This window comes from Dromiciops gliroides, chromosome 3 (genome assembly GCF_019393635.1).
Source record: "Dromiciops gliroides isolate mDroGli1 chromosome 3, mDroGli1.pri, whole genome shotgun sequence".
Classification (NCBI taxonomy): domain Eukaryota; kingdom Metazoa; phylum Chordata; class Mammalia; order Microbiotheria; family Microbiotheriidae; genus Dromiciops; species Dromiciops gliroides.
This window is the reverse complement of record NC_057863.1, coordinates 12,521,323-12,540,615: the sequence shown is the minus strand read 5'-3', so window position 1 is coordinate 12,540,615 and position 19,293 is coordinate 12,521,323. Positions and strand designations below refer to the sequence as shown.

Genomic DNA, 19,293 nt, shown 5'->3' with positions numbered 1-19,293 from the left:
ACATGAGGCTAGGCTGACAAGGCTGGGTGGGTGGTGCCTCAAATGCCCACCTGGGATGTTTGGATTTTATTCCAGATGTAGCAGAAAGCCATAGAAGGATTTTGAGCAGAGGGATGATGTGACCAGGACTGAAATGGAGAATTTCATGAACTTACAGCAGAGTAAGGACTTAGAAGTTCTCCCTTTCCGGCTACAGGATTATTGAGAATGAAAATAACTCACTGCCCCTCACTTACTTTAAGGGTCAAAAGCTCAGAGCAGGAATTTTGCCCAAGATACTTCATAGTCATCTAATCTTGCCTTTTCGTTTTACAGATGAGGAAACTGAGACCCAGAGAGGTTAAGTCACTGGCCCAGAGTCACATATCTAGTAAGTGATAGAGCATCCCAACACACAACAGAGCTGGTGATCTTCATTTTACTTTGTCTTAGAGAGTTGACCCTTTGTGACTTGGGTCTCACCTGCTGGGGAGGGAGGGAGAAAGCAGCAGGGAACCTGACTAACTAGTCTGTTATGGTCCATTGACTTTAGGGTTTGAATAATACTCATCAGAGAGAGTCTCTCCAGATCACAGTTAGGGGAGGTGACTCTGGGCATAGAGTTGGGAGACCTGGCATGGACCCAGGCCATACGAACTGGGTTAGCTTTGTCTAAGGTCCTTGGCCACTCAATCCGTGTCCTTCTTTCTACTGTAACAGGAGTTGCTAACACAAAAGTCTATAAACTTGCTTTTGAAAACATTTTTACAACTGTTTCAATGTGATTGGTTTCCTTGTAACTCTAAGTATTTGACTTTATACTTTTGTATCTTTCTGAGAAGGCATACATAGACTTCACCCTCCTGACTGCCTAAGGGGTCCAGCACTCACGAAAGGGACAATAACTCTTGTACCACCTGTTTCAGAAGGTAATCTTGAGAAAAGTCAGTCAACATGCATTTATTAAGTACCTACTATGTGCCAGGTATCTTATATAACCCAGCTGCATTATGGAAATTTGATCCAGTTAAGACATGAGTTGAAGAATAAGTCAATTAAATCAATATCAACAGAAATTCCAAGGCCACCTGTAGGATATATTATAGCGAGGGCTCCTTTTGCATATGGGTTGGACTTGATGGTGGCTGAGGTCCCTCCCAGATCTCATGTCCTTTGATTCTGTAGTGTAAAGGTCAAACTGATATTTGAAACATTTCCAGATCTTATTGGGCAAAAAGAATAGTGTAAGCCTGCCCCTGTAAAAGAAACTTTGGCACTTGAGTGTTGAATCTTTGCTCCAGCCCATACTATGGTACTCACTCATAAGACCAGTGATCCCTTCATGGAGTTCTGGAATCTCAAAGTCAAAAGGGCCACCAGTAGAGGCCATACAGTTCCACCTAGACCCAAATAGGAGTCCCCTTTGCAAGTTTCCACTGTTTCTAGGCAGGACATTTACTTGTACCTTTTCAAATAATTAGTTCTCTTTCTACCCTTTCCTGAAAAATGTCCAGAGAAGGCATTGCCACCACCACATCCAAGGTGTGGACAGCCCTCCAAAACTCACTTGGTTCCATGAACCTCACGTTTCATCTTCATCTCCTTTGCCACATTGAAGCGACCATTCCTTCTTGTTCTATTCTTGGGGAAATCAATCAACAAATATTTTCTGAGGTGCTTACTAGGAGCCAGGCCCTGCACTAGATACCAAGGTAGCTGCTTACCAATACACCTGAGATAGTTTTTTCTTTTAAGACATGAAAGGGAAATGCAGTGATCTATGGCATCTATGGCATGGAGACATTCTACAAGATCTTTAAGAGGAAGGTAGGTGGCTTGCTGAATAGAAGACTGGACTTGGAATCAGGAAGAACTGAGTCCAAATTTTGCCCAAGATACTTAGCAGCCATGTGACCTTGCATCACTTAGACTCAGTCTCCCTTTTCCTCATATGCCCCAAATGGGGGTAATAATAGCACTCACATCCCAGGGCTGCTGTGAAGACCAAATGAGATAACATCCATAAAATGCTTTGCAAAGCTTAAAATTGGATATTATTTAAATATTAAAGTTTCATATTATTAAAACATTACATTTGCATGACATTATCATACGTGCACATACATGGACATACATATATATGTATACATACACGCATGTCCTATTGATATCTACACAAGCACATACCTAAATATTTCAGAAGGTCCACAATCCCATCCCATCAATGGTACAGATGGAACCTAGCCACCCCTCTTCTCCAAGGAGCATCTTGTCCATGTCCATCCATGAAGAATCCACTCAACCCACTAGAAACCTTCCTTGAGCTTTACCATTGCATTGGGATTGGGTTACACTGGAGAATGTTTGTCTGTTAGCTCTGGCTCTCCCTTGGTATGGCTGGCCCACCTATTGCTCCAGTCACTCCTTTTCTCAGTGCTATCTATGATACCACTTTTTACATTTAAGTCTTCCTTGGCATAATGCTGCTTATCAGGCACCTCTCCTGTGGGGTCTTTGCTGGTCCCTGCCAAATACTAGCGCTCAATCCTCCAAGATTACCTTGAATCTGCTTTTCAGGGATTTCACATTTACTTATTCTTGTATTTGTTGTCTCTCCCAATAGGCTGTAAGATCCTTGAGGGTAGGGACTTTTCTATCCTTAGCACCTGGCACAGTGCCTGGCACAAAGTAGACTAAGAAAAGGCCTGAACCAGAGAATTCACTGTTATAAGGAATCTCACAGGTAAAGAAATGTGGGTCTGTCTTCATTTACACTTAGAGCTATCTCTTGTTGACCTCTGGCTTCTTTGAGATTGAGGTAAAACTCCAGGGTAACAGAAATACCTGAGTGGGGGATCAACAGAGGAGGTTATAGTACCTGTTTACAAACAAGCATTGAGAGGGAAAGTTGAAGAACAGACTTTTTCTTGGATCTCTCAGTTCTTAAGGAGGTCAGTATATTTGCTGGGTGGCATCAGTCTGAGGCTTCTGCTCCAAGATGCCTGTGGGGCACATGGGTTTTATTCCATCTTTCCCTCCTCTTCCACAGCTTGATCTTACTTTCTCTTCCTCTTTTCACCAGTTGGCCCTGGACAATCTGCTATTTCTAGATCAGCTGCAGATGTCCCTTCTCCTTCCTTTCTGCCCTGCCCTCCAACTCTCTCTTGATTCTGAATCTCTCTCTCACTTTTACACTGGACTTTTATGTTATAGAAGACCCACAGGGAGTAACTAAGTTTTCTCAGTCAGTTCTAACATTCTTTGCATCAACAGTTTATCCCCCTTTAATCATTATCAGTGCTTTATGCACTGAGCTACCTAGCTCAGACATGGATTCTTTTTTCTTTTTCTTTTTTTTTTAGTGAGGCAATTGGGGTTAAGTGACTTGCCCAGGGTCACACAGCTAGTAAGTGTTAAGTGTCTGAGGCTGGATTTGAACTCAGGTCCTCCTGACTCCGGAGTCGGTGCTCTATCCACTGCACCACCTAGCTGCCCCTCAGACATGGATTCTTAAAGAACATTCATGTAGATTTGTGATTTCCTGCATATCAGCCTGCACTCTGTACCTTGATGAGTTGCCTGAATCACTGAAAAGTTAAGTGACTTACACAGTCAGTATGAGTCAGGAGCTAGACTCAAACCCAAATTGTTCTTCTTCTAATCCTGGCCATGTATCCACTATGTTATGCTGTCCCTCTATGTAAGTATGCAGATTACATGTTACAGCATGTATTACATATTTTATGTATAGACTCATTATATATTTTATCTAGAGTATATATCAATTATACAATTAATATAATATGAATATATTATATGTGAATGTGTATGTATACATACATGTGTATGTTATGTGCACATGCATATTTGTTCATATAATAGGTATGTGTTTATTATAAAATATTTTATCATAATGCTATTATCCAACTATCATTTATTTTAATGAAATATTTTATTTATTTGATTACTTCTTAGTAAATATTTTATTAAAATATATGTATAAGAACTGCATGAAGTGAAGAAGTAAATGGCTTCCAAACCTGTCTCGAGGCTCTTAGAACTTCTTTAAGGGCAAAGAGATATTCATGCTTAGATTTTTCATTAAAATGTTGAAGAGCGTGTTTCAAAATCTTTTCCAAATCTGAACTGTTGGTTGATATGAGATGGGAACATCCAAGGCATGGGGCATGACTTGCCACCACTACATCACGAGCTTTGTTGAAAAAGGAGAAAAACACAAAGTCAATAAGAAACGATTGTCAACTTCTGGCTTTCAGAGGCAGAAACACAATTACCAGCCAGAAATCAGTCAAGAAAGAGAAGTCAAGATGGTGGAATATAAGGAAGATACTGCAGCCTCACTCCTCCAACACAAAGATCTAGAAAATATACCAAACCAAATCCCAACTGGGAAATTAAAAAATGAAGAAAAAAAAACCCAACACAGTGAGTTATTTTTCCAGCCCAGGTTAGCCTAGAGAGATAGAAAATTTTATAAACACTGGGGATGGGAATCTGGCCAGGAACATGGCATAAAGAGCATCCTAACACCTAGGGACTGAAAGAGGACTAGGGCAAAAGGAACTGGGGCAGAAAGAAGTCCAAGGGATTGCCCAAACTAGCACAAGATGAGGGAACATGTGCCAATGGGCAGATATGTCATTCTCCACCCAGGTCTAGGTATCTATCCTATCATAGATCCTAGGAACACTGAATAGGGAGGAGATATGTGCCTGGGGTGGTAAAGAGGAGTAATGGCAGGCCCTGAGCTATATACAGAGAAAGGAGTCAGTTTAAAAGCAAACAGTAGATATTTTGCTCGGACCCCAGGAGCAGAGCACAAACTCAGTTTTAGCCTCCAGAAGAGTCTGAAGTCTGTAAAGGAATAATCAGGGCAAGAATCCCTAAGAGTAGAATCCTCATTTCTGTCCCTCTGAATTTGCTAAGTTTCCTGATTGGAGATAGTGGCTGAATCCATCAACAGTCTACTGGAACTTCCATCCAGGGACAAGCTCATAGTCATGTTGTTTAGACGCAAATCTAGCCCTGAAATGTGCAGAGCAAGGATAATTGGAAAAAAAAAAAAACTTTGCCCTGGATCACACTATTCTGTGAACACTGAAAGACTGTACGTTCTCAGTCTGAGCCATCTATAAGACTTTGAAATAACACAAAACTCAATAGCCCCAAGAAAGCAGGAGTAGGACCCATATGGGGAAAAAAAAAACTCAACTCCTTCATTGACCCCAGAAACACACTGAATCTGGCCCCAAAATAAAGTTTAAAGTCAGAAAGTGTGTTGGAATAATAAGAAAAATAAATAAAAAAGACAAAATCCCACCATAAAGAGATATTATGATGAAAGGTAATCAAAGGAAGAATATAATTCCAAAATATCTACAAGGAAAGCTTCAAAGAAAAACACAGCACGGACAAAAATCCAACCAGAATTCCCAGAAGAGATAAAACAAGAGTTTTTAAAAGGAACTAAAAATTATTTTTAAAACCAAATGACATTACTAGAGGGGAAAATGGGAAAAGAAATTAAACTCATGAAGAAAAATATGGGAAGAAAATTAATAGCTAGGACTAAGAGATACAAAATCTGACCAATGGAAAAAACTCCCTGAAAATCACAGAAGCTAATGACTCCAGAAAATATAAAGAAATGTTAAAACAAAGCGATTTAAAAAAAAAATTAAAACATAGCAGGAAAGGTAAAGTATCTCATAATAAAAACAAGCAAACTGGAACACAGATCAATAAAAAATAATTTAAAAATCGTTAGACTACCTGAAGGCTATAAACAAAAAAGACATACTATTTCAAGAAATCACAAAAAAAACTGGGCAGATCTCTTATAACCAGAGGCCAAAGTGGAAACTGAGAATTAGCTAACATCAACAAGAAGAGGAGGGTTGAATGGAGCTGAGAGTGATGGCGTAGTAATGAGGAGTGGGAGATGTTTAAACCTCACTCTCATCTGAAGTGGCCAAAGAAGGGAAGAATAGGGGGAGAGAGAGAGAGAGAGAGAGAGAGAGAGAGAGAGAGAGAGAGAGAGAGAGAGAGAGAGAGAGAGAGAGAGAGATACAGAAATACATTTCACCCAACAGGGAAACAAGAAGGGAAAGGGTTTGGGGAAAGTGGGGAATAGGAGAAATGATAAATTAAGGGATGGATTAGTTGTTAGCAAAAAGAAATTCTGAAAGAAGAGACAGGAAATGAGAAGGAAAAATTAAGAGAATAGGATGGAGGGAAAAACACAATGATCACAGCTATGAGTGTGAATGACATCAACTGACTCATAAAATAGAAGAGGATAGCAGGATAAATTAAAAACCAGAAATCAACAATATGTTGTTTACCAAAAAAGCAACATTTGCAACAGAAAGAATACACATAGTTAAAATAAGAATCTGAAGCAGAATCTTTTATGCTTCACTTAGAGTAAAAAAGGCAGACTAACTATCATGATTTTAGGCCAAGTAATAGCAAAAATAGACCTAATTAAAAGAGAAAAACAGGGAAACTGCATTTTGCTGAAAGACATCATAGATAATGAATTAACACCAATACCAAAAAAATATATATGTACCTAATGGAACAACATCTAAATTCTTAAAGAATAAGTTAAATGAGTTACAAGAAGAAATAGAGAACAAAACTATAATAATGTAGGACCTCAAATTGCCCTTCTTGAATGTAGAAAAATCTAATCAAAATTAAGCAAAAAAGAAATGAAGGGCCTGGAGAGAATTTTAGAAAAGTTAGATATAACAGACCTCTGGAGAATATTGAGTAGAAATAGAAAAAAGGATAGCTATTTCTCAATTGTGCATGGCATCCTCACAAAAAATTGTCCATGTATTAGTACATAAGAACTTCACAGACAAATACAGAAAAACAAAAATATTAATTTCACCTCTGACAGGCCATGATATAATAAAATTATATTTAATATAAGCAAAGATTAAGAATTAATTGGAGATTAAATAACTTAAAACTAAAGATTGGGTGGGTCAAAGAAAAATTAAAGAAACAATCAATTATATAACTTATTAAAGATGACAACAATGAGATAATATACCAAAATTGTGAGGTATAGTCAAAGCAGTACTTAGAGGAAACATTTTTTCTTTAAACACTTTCATCAAGAAAAGATAAAATAGATAAAGAAATTGGGTTTGCAACTAAATAAAAACCTAGAAATTGAACCCAGAAACTAAAAACCCAGTTGAATTCCAAGAGAGGAATATTGAAAATCAAAGAAGAGATTAACAAAATTGAAAGAAAAAATTGAATAATAAATAAAAGTAGAAGCTGTTTTGTTGGGGGAAGAAATAAAGCCCAACAAATAAATAAACTATTAGCTAACTGTATTAAAGAAAAGGGGAAAAACAAATTACCAATATCAAAAATAAGAAGGTTAACTTATAACCAAATAAGAAAAAAAATTTTGTAATGATTTAACCCAATTATATGTCAATAAAACAGACATTCAAAGTGAAATTGATGAATATTTTTAAAACATAAATAAAATTCTCAGATTAACAGGACAGAAAATAGAATACTTAAATAATCTTATCTTATAAAAAGAAATTGAACAAATCATAAATGAACTGCCAAAGGAAAACCATCAAGAACCAAATGGATTCACAAGAGAATTCTATCAAACCATTAAAGAACCATTAATTCCAATAATACATAAAACTAATTTTTAAAACAGGAAAAGAAAAAATCTTGTCAAATTCTTCATATGATGCAAATGTGATCTTAATAATTAAGCTAGGAAGAGTCAAACCAGAGAAAGAAAACTATATATCAATTTCCCCCACTGAATAATGTTGCAAAATTAAAGATTATACACAATGATCAGAATGTATTTATCCCAGGAATGAAGAATTGATTCATTATTTGGAAAACCATAAATATCACCAACCATATCAATAACAGAAACAAGAAAAGTCATACAGTTATATCATTAAATAAAGAAAAACTTTAGAGAAGGTAAACATTCATTCCGGTTTAAAAGAAAAAAACAACACTACAAAGCAAACGAATAAATGGAGCTTGTCTTAAATTGATAAGCAGTATCTATCTAAAACTAAGAGCAAAGGGGCAGCTAGGTAGCCCAGTGGGTAAAGTGCCAGCCCTGGATTCAGGAGGACCTGAGTTCAAATTTGACCTCAGACACGTGACACTTACTAGCTGTGTGACCCTGGGCAAGTCACTTAACCCTCATTGCCCCACAACAAAATAAAATAAAATAAAGGGCTAAAATTGATCCTAAATTTCCAATTCTTTGCTACCACAAAAAACTACTATTTTTGTACATGTAGATCACTTTATTCTTTCTTTGATCTTTTTAAGTCATAGATCTAGTAACTATCACTAGATTGAGGTATGAACATTTTATGAGCTTTGAGTACATAGTTCTACATTACTTTCTCCAATGGTTGAGCTATTCACAGCTCCATCAAGAATGAATTTGAGTACCTATCACCCCACATCTATTTTCCTTTTCTGTTAGCTACTCAAATGGGTGTGAAGTGATCATTGAGAGTTTTTAAAATTTTCTTTTCTCTAATTATTAGTGACTTAGAGCATTTTTATATATCTATTAGTAGCTTTAATTTATCCTTTGAAAACAGCCTATTCATATTTGATGATTTATCAATTGGGAGATGACTTATAAGCTTATAAACTTGTATCAATTCCCTAAATATTTTAGAAACAAGATCTTTATCAGAGAAATTTATTGCAATTATTTTCCCTCAAGTTTCTGGCTTTTCTTCTCATTTTAGTTTTATTGGCTTTGTTTGTATACATTAAAAAAAGTCATCAAAAGTATATATTTTATTCCCTGTGATCCTTGTGATGTCTTATTTGTTCATGAACTTTTCCCCTATCCATAGATCTAACAGTTAATTACTTCCCTGCTCCATTGATTTGATTATAATATCACCCTTCATGTCTAAATCATGAATTCATTTTGAGTTTATCTAGGTATGCAGTGTGAGATATTGGTATATGCCCAGTTTCTGCCAGCCTAACTTCCAGATTTCCCAGTAGTTTTTGTCAAATGATGAGTTCTTGCCTGCAAAGTTTAGATCTTTTGGTTTATCAAACACTAGATTACTATGCTTATGTTTCTGTATATTGAGTTCAACCACTCTATTATTTACCTAGTAGCATATGGTTCTCATGATTACACTTTTGTAGTATACTTTTAGATCTGGCACTGCTTTTCCCCTTCTTTCTTATTTAAAAAAAAAATCCATTCCCTTAACATTTTTGGCTTTTTTTTGTTGTTGCTCCTCCAAATGATTTTGTTATTATTTTTTCTAGTTCTATTAGTAATTCTTTGGTAATTAAATTGGTGTGGCACTGAATAAGTACATTAATTTAGACAGTTTTATCATTTTTATTATATTGACTTGACCTACCCATGAGCAATTAATATCTCTTCCTCTTTTTTAGATGTCTTTGTGTTAAGTGTATTTTGTAATTGTATTTAAATAGTTCCTGTGTGTGTCTTGGCATGTAGACTTTCAAGTATTTTATATTGTCCATGGTTATTTTAAAAGGAATTTCTCTTTCTATCTCTTCCTGCTAGGCTTTGCTGATAATATACAGAAGTGCTGATTATTTGTGCGGGTTTATTTCATAGCTTGCAACTTTACTGAAGTTGTTCATTGTTTCAATGAGCTTCTTTAGTTGACAGTCTAGGGTTCTCTCAGTACAACCATCATATTATCTGCAAAAAGTGATCATTTTATTTCCTTATTACCTGTGCTTATTCTTTCAATTTGTTTTTCTTGTCTTATTCCTACAGCTGGCATTTCTAGTACAATATTGAATAGTAGTACTGATAATGGAAATCCTTGCTTCACCCCTGATTTTACTGGAAATACTTCTAGCTAATCTCTTTATAGACCATGTTTGCTCTTGGTTTTAGATGAATAGTACTTATCATTTTAAGGAAAGCTTCATTTATAGCTAAGTTTTCTAATGTTTTGTTTTATAAATCAGGAATGGGTATTATATTTTGTAAAAAAAAATTCTATATCTATTGAAATAATCAAATTAGTTTTATCATTATTGAAAAAGTTAATTATGCTTATAGTTTTCCCAATATTAAACCAGTCCTGGGTGAGGGAGGGAGTCAGGGAGAGAAAGAGAGCTGTGAGTTAGTTGTTGGTATATATTAAAATTTCTTGCATCAATATTTACTGGGAAAATTGGTGTATAAGCTTCTTTCTGTTTTGACTCTCCTGGATTTAGGTATCAGGACCATTTTTGTATCCTAGAAGGAATTTGATTGAACTCCTTTACCTGACTTTCTTTATTAGTTCATTTTTTTTAACTTTCAATTTTAGTAAGTGCTAAATCTTGTGTGATCCTAACTGTGGCACCATGGTACTTAAATTCTTTCTTTATGACTTCTTGTAGCATTTTCTCCTTGCCCTGGGAGTTCTGAATTTGGGCTTTAATATTCCTGAGAGTTTTCATTTTGTGGTTTCTTGCAGCAAGTGATCAGTGGATTCTTTCAATTTCTACTTTGCCTTCTGGTTCTAAGACGTCTGGAAAGTTTTCCTTTGTGATTTCTTGAAATATGATATCTAGATTCTTTTTATCATGGCTTCCAAGTAGTATTTTAATTTTTAAAATATATTTTATTTTTTCTGATTATGGGCAAAAATAATTTTTAACATTCATTTTATTTTATTTTATTTTTTAGTGAGGCAATTGGGGTTAAGTGACTTGCCCAGGGTCACACAGCTAGTAAGTATTAAGTGTCTGAGGCTGGATTTGAACTCAGGTACTCCTGACTCCAGGGCCGGTGCTCTATCCACTGCGCCACCTAGCTGCCCCTAACATTCATTTTTAAAAAATGTTAACTTCCAAAGTCCCTCCCTCTGTCCCTCCCCCCTCATTAAGAAGGCAAGCAATTTGGGGCAGCTAGGTGGCACAATGGATAAAGCACCAGCCCTGGAGTCAGGAGGACCTGACTTCAAATCCGGCCTCAGACACTTGACATTTACTAGCTGTGTGACCCTGGGCAAGTAATTTAACCCCAATTTCCTCACAAAAGAAAAAAAAAAGACAAGCAATTTGATGTAGGTTATACATATGGAGTTGTACAAAACATATTTCCATATTAGTTATGTTGTAAAAGTAAACAAAGACCAAAAGAACCCCAGAAAAATAAAGAACATTTTAGTAAACTTCAATCTGCCTTCAGACTCCATGAGTTCTTTCTCTGGGGGTGGGTAGCAAAGGACTCATCATGAGTCCTTTGGGATTGTGTTGGATCACTGTATTGCTAAAAATAGTCAAGTCATTCAAAAGTGATCATCCTACAATATTGTTGTTACTGTATATGCTGTTCACCTAGTTCTGCTCACTTCACTCTGCATCAGTTAGTTCATGTAAGTCTTTCTACGTTTTTCTGAAATCATCCTGCTTATCATTTCTTATAGCACCATAGTATTCCATTACATTCATATACTGCAACTTGTTCAGCTATTTCTCAATTGATGGGCATCCCCTTAATTTCCAATTCTTTGCCACCACAAAAAGAGCTACTATAAATATTTTGTACATATATGTCTTTTTCCTTTTATCTCTTTTGGATACAGACCTGGTAGTGATATTGCTGGGCCAAAGTGTATGCATAGCTTTATAGTTCTTTGGGCATAGTTCCAAATTGCTCTCTAGAATGGGTCAATCAGTTTACAACTCCACCAGCAGTGCTTTAGTGTCCCAATTTGTGATTTTTTCTTTTCTGTTATATTGTCAATCTGATTGGTTGAAGTAGTACCTCAGAATTGTTTTAATTTGCATTTCTCTAATCAACAGTGATTTTGAGAATTTTGTTCATGACTATAGATAGCTTTGATTTCTTCACCTGAAAACTGCCTGTTCATATCTTTTGACCACTTATCAACTTGGGAATGACTTGTATTCTTATAGATTTGACCCTGTTCTCTATATATTTGAGAAATGAGGCATTTATCAGAGATCCTTACTGTAATTTTTTTTCATAATAAGGATTACTGTGTATTTCCATCCATCCTATTTCTCCCCATTTCTCTTTCTCACTTTCACTCTCACTCTCCCTCTTTCCTTCCTCAAAATTGTTTTGTTTATAATCCAAGTATTCTTAAATTATCTCTCCTCAATCTATTTTCAAAGTTAGTTATTTCTCCTATGAAATGTTTTGCATTTTTTCAGTCTTTTTATTTTTGTTATTATTTCTTGATGTCTCATGGAGTCATTAGATTCCATTTGGCCAATTTTACATTTTAAGGAATTAATTTCCTCAGGACTTTTTGGAGCCTTTTATCAAGATGTTAATTCTTTTTATATCTTTCATTTCATCATTAAAGTTTGTTGGGGGTTTTTTTGCTTTTAAAAAAATCTTTAACTCTTCTAGGAATTCTTTTGAGCTTGTGTACAATCTGCATTTTTTTTTCTTTGAGGATTTGCTTTTAGATGGTTTCAAGTTGTTGTTTTCTGTGTTTGTATCTAGAATTTCCCTGTCAGCACAGGAGCTCTTTATGATTGGGTTCTTTTTTGTTGTTGTTGTTTGCTCATTGTTCAGCCTATTTCTTGACTGAACTTTATGTTAGTGTTGAGTTCTGTTCATTTCTAGGAAGGTATTCTGACCTGAGCTTCTGTCTTTGTAGGTCCTTTTCCTGCTTTCACAGCTCAGTCTGAGGCTCTACAATTTTCAGTGCTCACAAAGTAATATGATACAAGGAAAGATCTGCCTTCTTGGTCTGAGCTCTGCAAGTTCCTGACCCAGAGTTGAGTTTATTGACATGTGTTGCTGAGTTTCTGTTGTTCCTGTTGTTTGTCCTTCATTTTCAAAGAGGACCAATGACACCACAAGCTGATGTCTTGACATGGATAAATTAGATTTAAGTAAGACAGAGTTGCACAAAATCTTCAACTTCACTCTCTCTTCCAGAGTTATCCAAGTACAGTGGCGAGATAAAAGTCAATATGACTGGAGATGACCTGGGATGCAGTGGATGCTATTGGAATCTTTAGTGCCTGACCAAACTCTAAGTACTCCATAGCACCTGCTTCAGCTACCTCAATGACTATTAGAGCAAATTGTTCTCATCTGCCCATTCTGCTGGGGGAAGTCTTCACATGCTTGAGGTATACACCCTCCCCCAACTTGCCAATATGTTTGTGGTTTGCTTGTTACTCTCAACCTGATTTAGTCTATCACCAAGACTATTTATCAGGGTGTGGCTATTGAGCATACTACATCTTCTTGGATCCAGAGGGAAAAGTTGAATGTAAGGTGGACACCAATGGTGGATGATCATCCCTGAAAAGGGCTTGGCAAGACCTCACACCAGAGGTGCTAGTCCTCCCTGGACACTCATACATTCCACATTTAACTTCACTGAGTTTCAGCAGAGTGCTGCTGGACTCAGCCCACTGGGAGGTTCTGCAGATCCAGAATGACTGAACTGGTGGCTGCTTTTTGTTCTTGGTCTTCTGCCTTGGTTATTCCAGTGTAGTCTTATGTTCGGGGCTAAAGGTTAGAACTAAGTCCCTGCTCTGCTCCTGGGCTTAGAGCCCCCTCAGCTATGTTTCTAGAATGTATTCTTTACTCACTACATGGAAAGGGCGCTGCTTACTTGAGCAGGACCATTCATCTCTTCTCTGAATATGTGACCCGTTTCTGAGTAGTAAGAGTTGACAAATGGCACCTGTACTTGCTCCCACTGCTAATTCAGGTATTTCCTGGGATCTCTTTCTGTCTCAGTGCTTTCTGCCCTGGTGCTCTGTCTCAGCCCCTTTAAGTCCTGGGGGCTGGAATGCTTCTTGTTGCTGATATTCCACTTTGCTCCTGGCCAGTCCTAACTCCAGTGTCTGCAGACCTTTCTGTCTGTCTTCCTAAGATATCCTGGGCTGGAAAAATGATTCACTCTAATTTTTACTTAACTTTTCTTTTTTTTCTTTCTTTCTTTTTTCTTTGGTGAGGCAATTAGGGTTAAGTGACTTGCCCAGGGTCACACAGCTAATAAGTGTTAAGTGTCTGAGGTCAGATTTGAACTCAGGTCCTCCTGACTCTAGGGCCAGTGCTCTATCCACTGTGCCCCCAGTGGTCCCTTTTTCTTAACTTTTCTGATCAAAATTGGGTCTGGTGCATTTTCTAGGTTGGAGAAAGGTGTGCTGGGTGACCTGGGCACAAGTGTTCCCTATGCCTCAGTCACCTGTCTCTGGCATCTCCAGTGGCTGTCCCCTAGGCCTGGCATGTTCTCCCTTCTCATCTCCATCTCCTAGCTTCCCTGGTTTCCTTCAAGTCCCAAGCTAAGGTTTTACCTTCTGAAGAAAGTATTTCCCTTTCTTTCTTAATTCTACTTATTTCCTTCTGTTGGTTATTTCAAATTTATCCTACTATAACTTATTTGTATGTATTTATTTATATATGTTCTCTCCCATTAATTTGTGAGCTCTGTAACAACAGAGACCTTCTTTTGCTTTCTGTGTTTCTTCAGCATTTAGCATAGTGCCTAGTGCTGTTGTTGTTCAGTCCTTCAGTCATGTTTGACTCTGTGCAACACTATTTGGGGTTTTCTTAGCAAAGATACTGGAGTAGTTTGCCATTTCCTTCTCCACCTCATTTTATAGATGAGAAAACTGAAGCAAACAGGATGAAGTTACTTGCCCAGGGTCACATGGCTAGTAAGTGTCTGAAGTCAGATTTGAACTCAGGAAGATGAGTCTTCCTGACTCCAAGCCCAGTGCTCTATCCACTGTGCCACCTAGCTTCCCTGGTGCATTGTACTAATGCAGAGTGATTTAAGGAAGAGTGATATTGGCTTTGTGTGGAACTGATCACATACCTGGGCTAATCACATACCTGGAATGATGTTGCAATTCTGTTCAATCACGTTGAATTCCTGTCCATTCATATTCTTCACTATGGCTGTGCATTCTCCCTGCTCCTAAACACAAAGAAGGGATTGTGAATCTTCAGCCACAGATTCAGAAACCCACTTAATTGAGAAGAATCTTCTGGCCATGGATTGAGTAAGGGAGAGACATATTCATATTTAAGGAAGATGACTGTTAGCAATGTATCAGATGGACTGGAGTGGTGACAGACTTGAGGCGAGTAGGCGAAGTGAGAAGCAATGATCTAGACCAGAACTAAGGAAGCTCTGAAAGAAGAGGGTAGCTGAGTGAGCAAAGGGAAGGGATCAGGTGGAAAAGATGTTGGGGAGCAAGAAATAAGGCCTAGGGAAAGCTAGGTGGCACAGTACTGGCCCTGGATTCAGGAGGAGCTGAGTTCAAATCCGGCCTCAGACACTTAACACTTACTAGCTGTGTGACCCTGGGCAAGTCATTTAACCCCAATTGCCTCAACAACAAAAAAGAAAGAAAGAAGGCCTGGCAACTTGGGCAAGGGGCAATGAGGAGTCGAGGAAAATGCCAAAATTACAAAGTTTGGAGACTGTGATGTCTTAGAAATAGAGAAGACTTTAAGGGAGGGTTGATAAGTTTGATTTGGGACATGTTGAGTTTGAGATGCCTCTGGGAAAACTAGTTTAAAATATCCAATAGATAATCAGTGATGCAGGACTGTATTTCAGAAGAGAGACTGGGGCTGGAAATATAGAGGTGAGAGTCATATGCATTGAGATGATAATTGACTTCAGTCAGGAACATACAGGTAGGTTTCATAATGGGGCCTTGTACCGGGATCCTCTCATGCTCTATCATAGGGAAGGTGTTGAATGAAAGCTACTATAAATGGTGAATTTCTGACCATGATTCTTTGCTGCTCTGGAAGTATTTCCCCTTTACCAGGATATAGGCTACCTTAGGACTCCATGTGTTCAACTCCCCTCTTGCATCTCTATTGGGTCTTAGTGGCCTGGTAACTTGGGGTTCTTGTAAGTTATGCCAGTGGAGCTCAGCCTCTGGCAAGGTCTACCATGATGGCAAATACAGACTCAGTGATAGACTTTGGTTTTGTTAAACTGATAATCTGTCTATCCATTGATGCTTAGACTAGGCAGAAGGTGATTCATTTTTTAGGCTCAGACATCCAAGCCTCCCTATTAAGTTGGTGGAGAGAGGACCCACACAAATGGAATTAGGGCTCCTCCAAGTACTAAAAGGCAATAGAGTAAAAACATCTTATTTTAGTGGTTTGCCATTTCTTTCTCCAGCTCAAACTGAGGCAAATGGGGTTAAGGGACTTGCTCAGAGTAACATACGTAGTAAATGTCTGAGTCTTGATTTGAATTCAAGAAGATGAGTCTTCCGGACTCCAGGCTTGATATTCTATCCAATGTGCCACCACAGAACCATGATATAGTAGGCCAGTGAGAAATCTAATTTCAAAGTCCTACTTTGGGGTTTTTCTCTGAGCATGGCAGATATTCCCAGCAAGGGAAAGAAGCTGGTACCCTCACCAGGCCTTTAGGCAGCAGCCACCAATTTCCTGGCCTCTAAGCTCTATCCTGCCTTCCTCATTGTTGTAACATTGACTCCTTCATCACTTCCCTTTCATAACTTCCTAGAGCCATGGTATAAAACAAAAGCTACCATGTTCATTTGATCACAGAGAAAAAATGCATTTAATGTGAAAATAGACCACCAGAATACTTTTCAGGCCTGTCTTCCTGTAAGACCAAGTGGAAGGGTGTTCTTCATTTCTCTCACCAAAGTGCAAATTGCAAAGGGAAAAGAAGATGGATAGAGAGTAAAACCATTTTACCCGTTGTTCAGAATCTTTGTAGTCACATTCTTTCCAGCCTTTTCCCGTCTTGACAAGACAGTTGCTCTCTCGGACTTCATAGGTTATTGCGAAAGTAGGCTCATTGGAATCCTACAGGAAATGGCAAATGGACATTGTGTTAGGATGAAGCAAAAGGCTAAAGATGGAAGAGCCCCCAACCCCAGGGCTTCATTAGGAGGCTCTCACTACCCATCTGCTGCAAGTGTTATTGAATGGACTGGTTCAGGTTCTTGGCTGGTCTTAGATTCATAGATATGAGACCTCTCCATCCCAATCCTTTAATACGCAACCTTTCTCAGTTCTGTACTGTACTTACCTGTCCCCACATTGTTTCCCCTCAGCAAAATATAAGGTCCCTCAGAGCAGGGACCATTTCATTTCTGACTTTGGATCCCCAGAACCTTGCATAGTCACTGGCCCACAGGAGTATCCTAATAAAAGTTGGTTGAATTAGATTAGAAATCACTTAGTCCAACCATCTCATTTAGTAGATGGGGAAACTATGGTCCAGAAGAAGGAATGGATTATTTGATCAAGGTCTAAAACATCAGTACTCGCCATTCTCAATGCAACAGTCACTTCATTACATCACGTCACTTCCTTTGTAATCCCTAAGTGCCACTTGAAAAATTCTGCCTCTGTAATTAATTCTCCTGGTCACATTTGATGTAAAAGTCCCATACTATAGTTTGGCTTAATTGTGCATATTTGTTACAAGAGTTCTGTTTTTCTTTTTTTTTTTCCCAATAGTGAGAGAGGTAGGAAGGAAAGAAATGAAATATTTGTTCATTAGAAAAATAAAATATTTTAGTTAAAAATAAATAAGTGATTGATAAATAAAGTAGGACCTTGGATTCTCTCCATGTCTCAGTCATTTGGGTGACTATGAAGATGTAGTCTCTGATAAAGCATTGTTGGGGATGTGGGAGTGGGAGGACATTCTAAAAATGTCTTTTAAAATGAGGGTTAAGTGACTTGCCCAGGGTCACACAGCTAGTGTCAAGTGTCTGAGGTCAGATTTGAACTCAGGCCTTCCTGAATCAAGGGCTGGTGCTTTATCCACTGTGCCACCTAGCTGCCCCTAAAATGTCTTTTTTAAAAAGCTGTTTGGAGTGGTGGAAAGAACTTGGATGGGGAATCAGGACACCAGGATTCCAACCATTATGCTGTCCCTTTTTAGTTCTGTGACCTTAAGAAACAATCTTCTCCCTTGGCATTAGTTTCATCTGTCAATGATTGGGTAACTCTAGATGTCTCTAAGTCCCCTTTCAACCTTAACATTCTGTGATTCTGCAACTCTAGTGTAAATGTCCCACTTTCTGACTGCATGACATGGAATAAATCACTGGTTCTCTCTCTTCACCAACATGAAGAATAAAGCATGGTATTCACGTCTGGCCAAGAAAATTATATGGTGGAGTACATGTAATTGGCACGAATAAGTTGTGGCCTCTTATTTTTTTCATTCAATTAACTAACACTGTCTTGCACAATGGACACAAGGTCAGGAAGTATTTTTATACTAAAATATATAATTTACTCAACAACAAAACAATTGAACTGAGTATTAATAAATTTAAATGCTCAAGTTTGGCCCCAAGGAAGAGATGTGAAAGCATCTGAATTTATTCTCTAGGAAAATACCATCTTGGCAAGGCCAAGGATTGTTGGTTTTTTATTTTGAATCCCTAGTACTTGGGCAATGCTTTATACATAAGAGGTTCTTAATAGTTTTTGTTTTGTTTTGTTTCTAATTGAATTGTCCTGGAATCAAAGGATCTGGGTTCAAATCTTGCCTCTGTGTGATTTTGGGAAAGTCACCTCCCCTCTTTGGGTCACAGTTTCATCATGTTTCACATTGGAGTGGAGTTGACATAGATGCCCTCTAAGATTCTTTCCAGCTCTAATTTAGAAATTCTATAAAATATGACAAGTACCTATTGGGATAGAGAAACATGGATCTTTCACACAAGCCTTCCTATATTTTTCAAGGAAAGTATTATTCCTTTGGTGACTTTGTGGAAAGCAGGCTTTAGTAGCTTGCCAAACAAAGGTTCATTTGTGCCTTCCATATTTCTAGCATTCCAATTTGGTGGGTGACTTTAGTCATCTAAGAAGCAGGTGCTGTGCATTTAACATTAATGAATCTTGCTATGTTGGGCTTTCTCTCTCCAGAGGGCTTCAAGCACAGACTGGTTGATTTCTCTTCAGAGACACTAAAGAAGGGGTTCTGGGTCAAGTATAGGTTGAACCAGATGGCCTGTAACATCCTTCCAATTCTGAAGCTCTGTGATTCTGTGATGGTTACCTTAGAGCATAAGAAATTTCATGGAGTAGAGAAAGTAGTCCACTGAGCTTTCCCAATTTCCTACATATATAGACAATTGAGAGTGTGTGTGCATATACATATATGTATATATGTGTGTGTCTATGTATATATATGTGCATATGTATGTGTGTATACTTAATTGGTCACAGAAATCTATCTTACCCAACAGGGACATAGGAGGGGAAGGGGATAAGTGAAAAGGAGG

At 37.8% G+C, this 19,293-nt stretch overlaps 1 protein-coding gene across 1 annotated transcript in view; it reads right to left on the bottom strand.

Moving 5' to 3' along the window:
• Positions 1-19,293, bottom strand: part of KNG1 (kininogen 1) — a 48,632-nt gene that overhangs the window by 13,612 nt on the left and 15,727 nt on the right. Inside the window, exons 2-4 of the mRNA XM_043993309.1 lie at positions 16,739-16,849; positions 14,873-14,957; positions 4,020-4,192 (exon numbers count right to left, since the gene is read on the bottom strand). Coding sequence (XP_043849244.1) covers positions 4,020-4,192; positions 14,873-14,957; positions 16,739-16,849 — 369 coding nt within the window. The remainder of the gene's footprint in view (positions 1-4,019; positions 4,193-14,872; positions 14,958-16,738; positions 16,850-19,293) is intronic.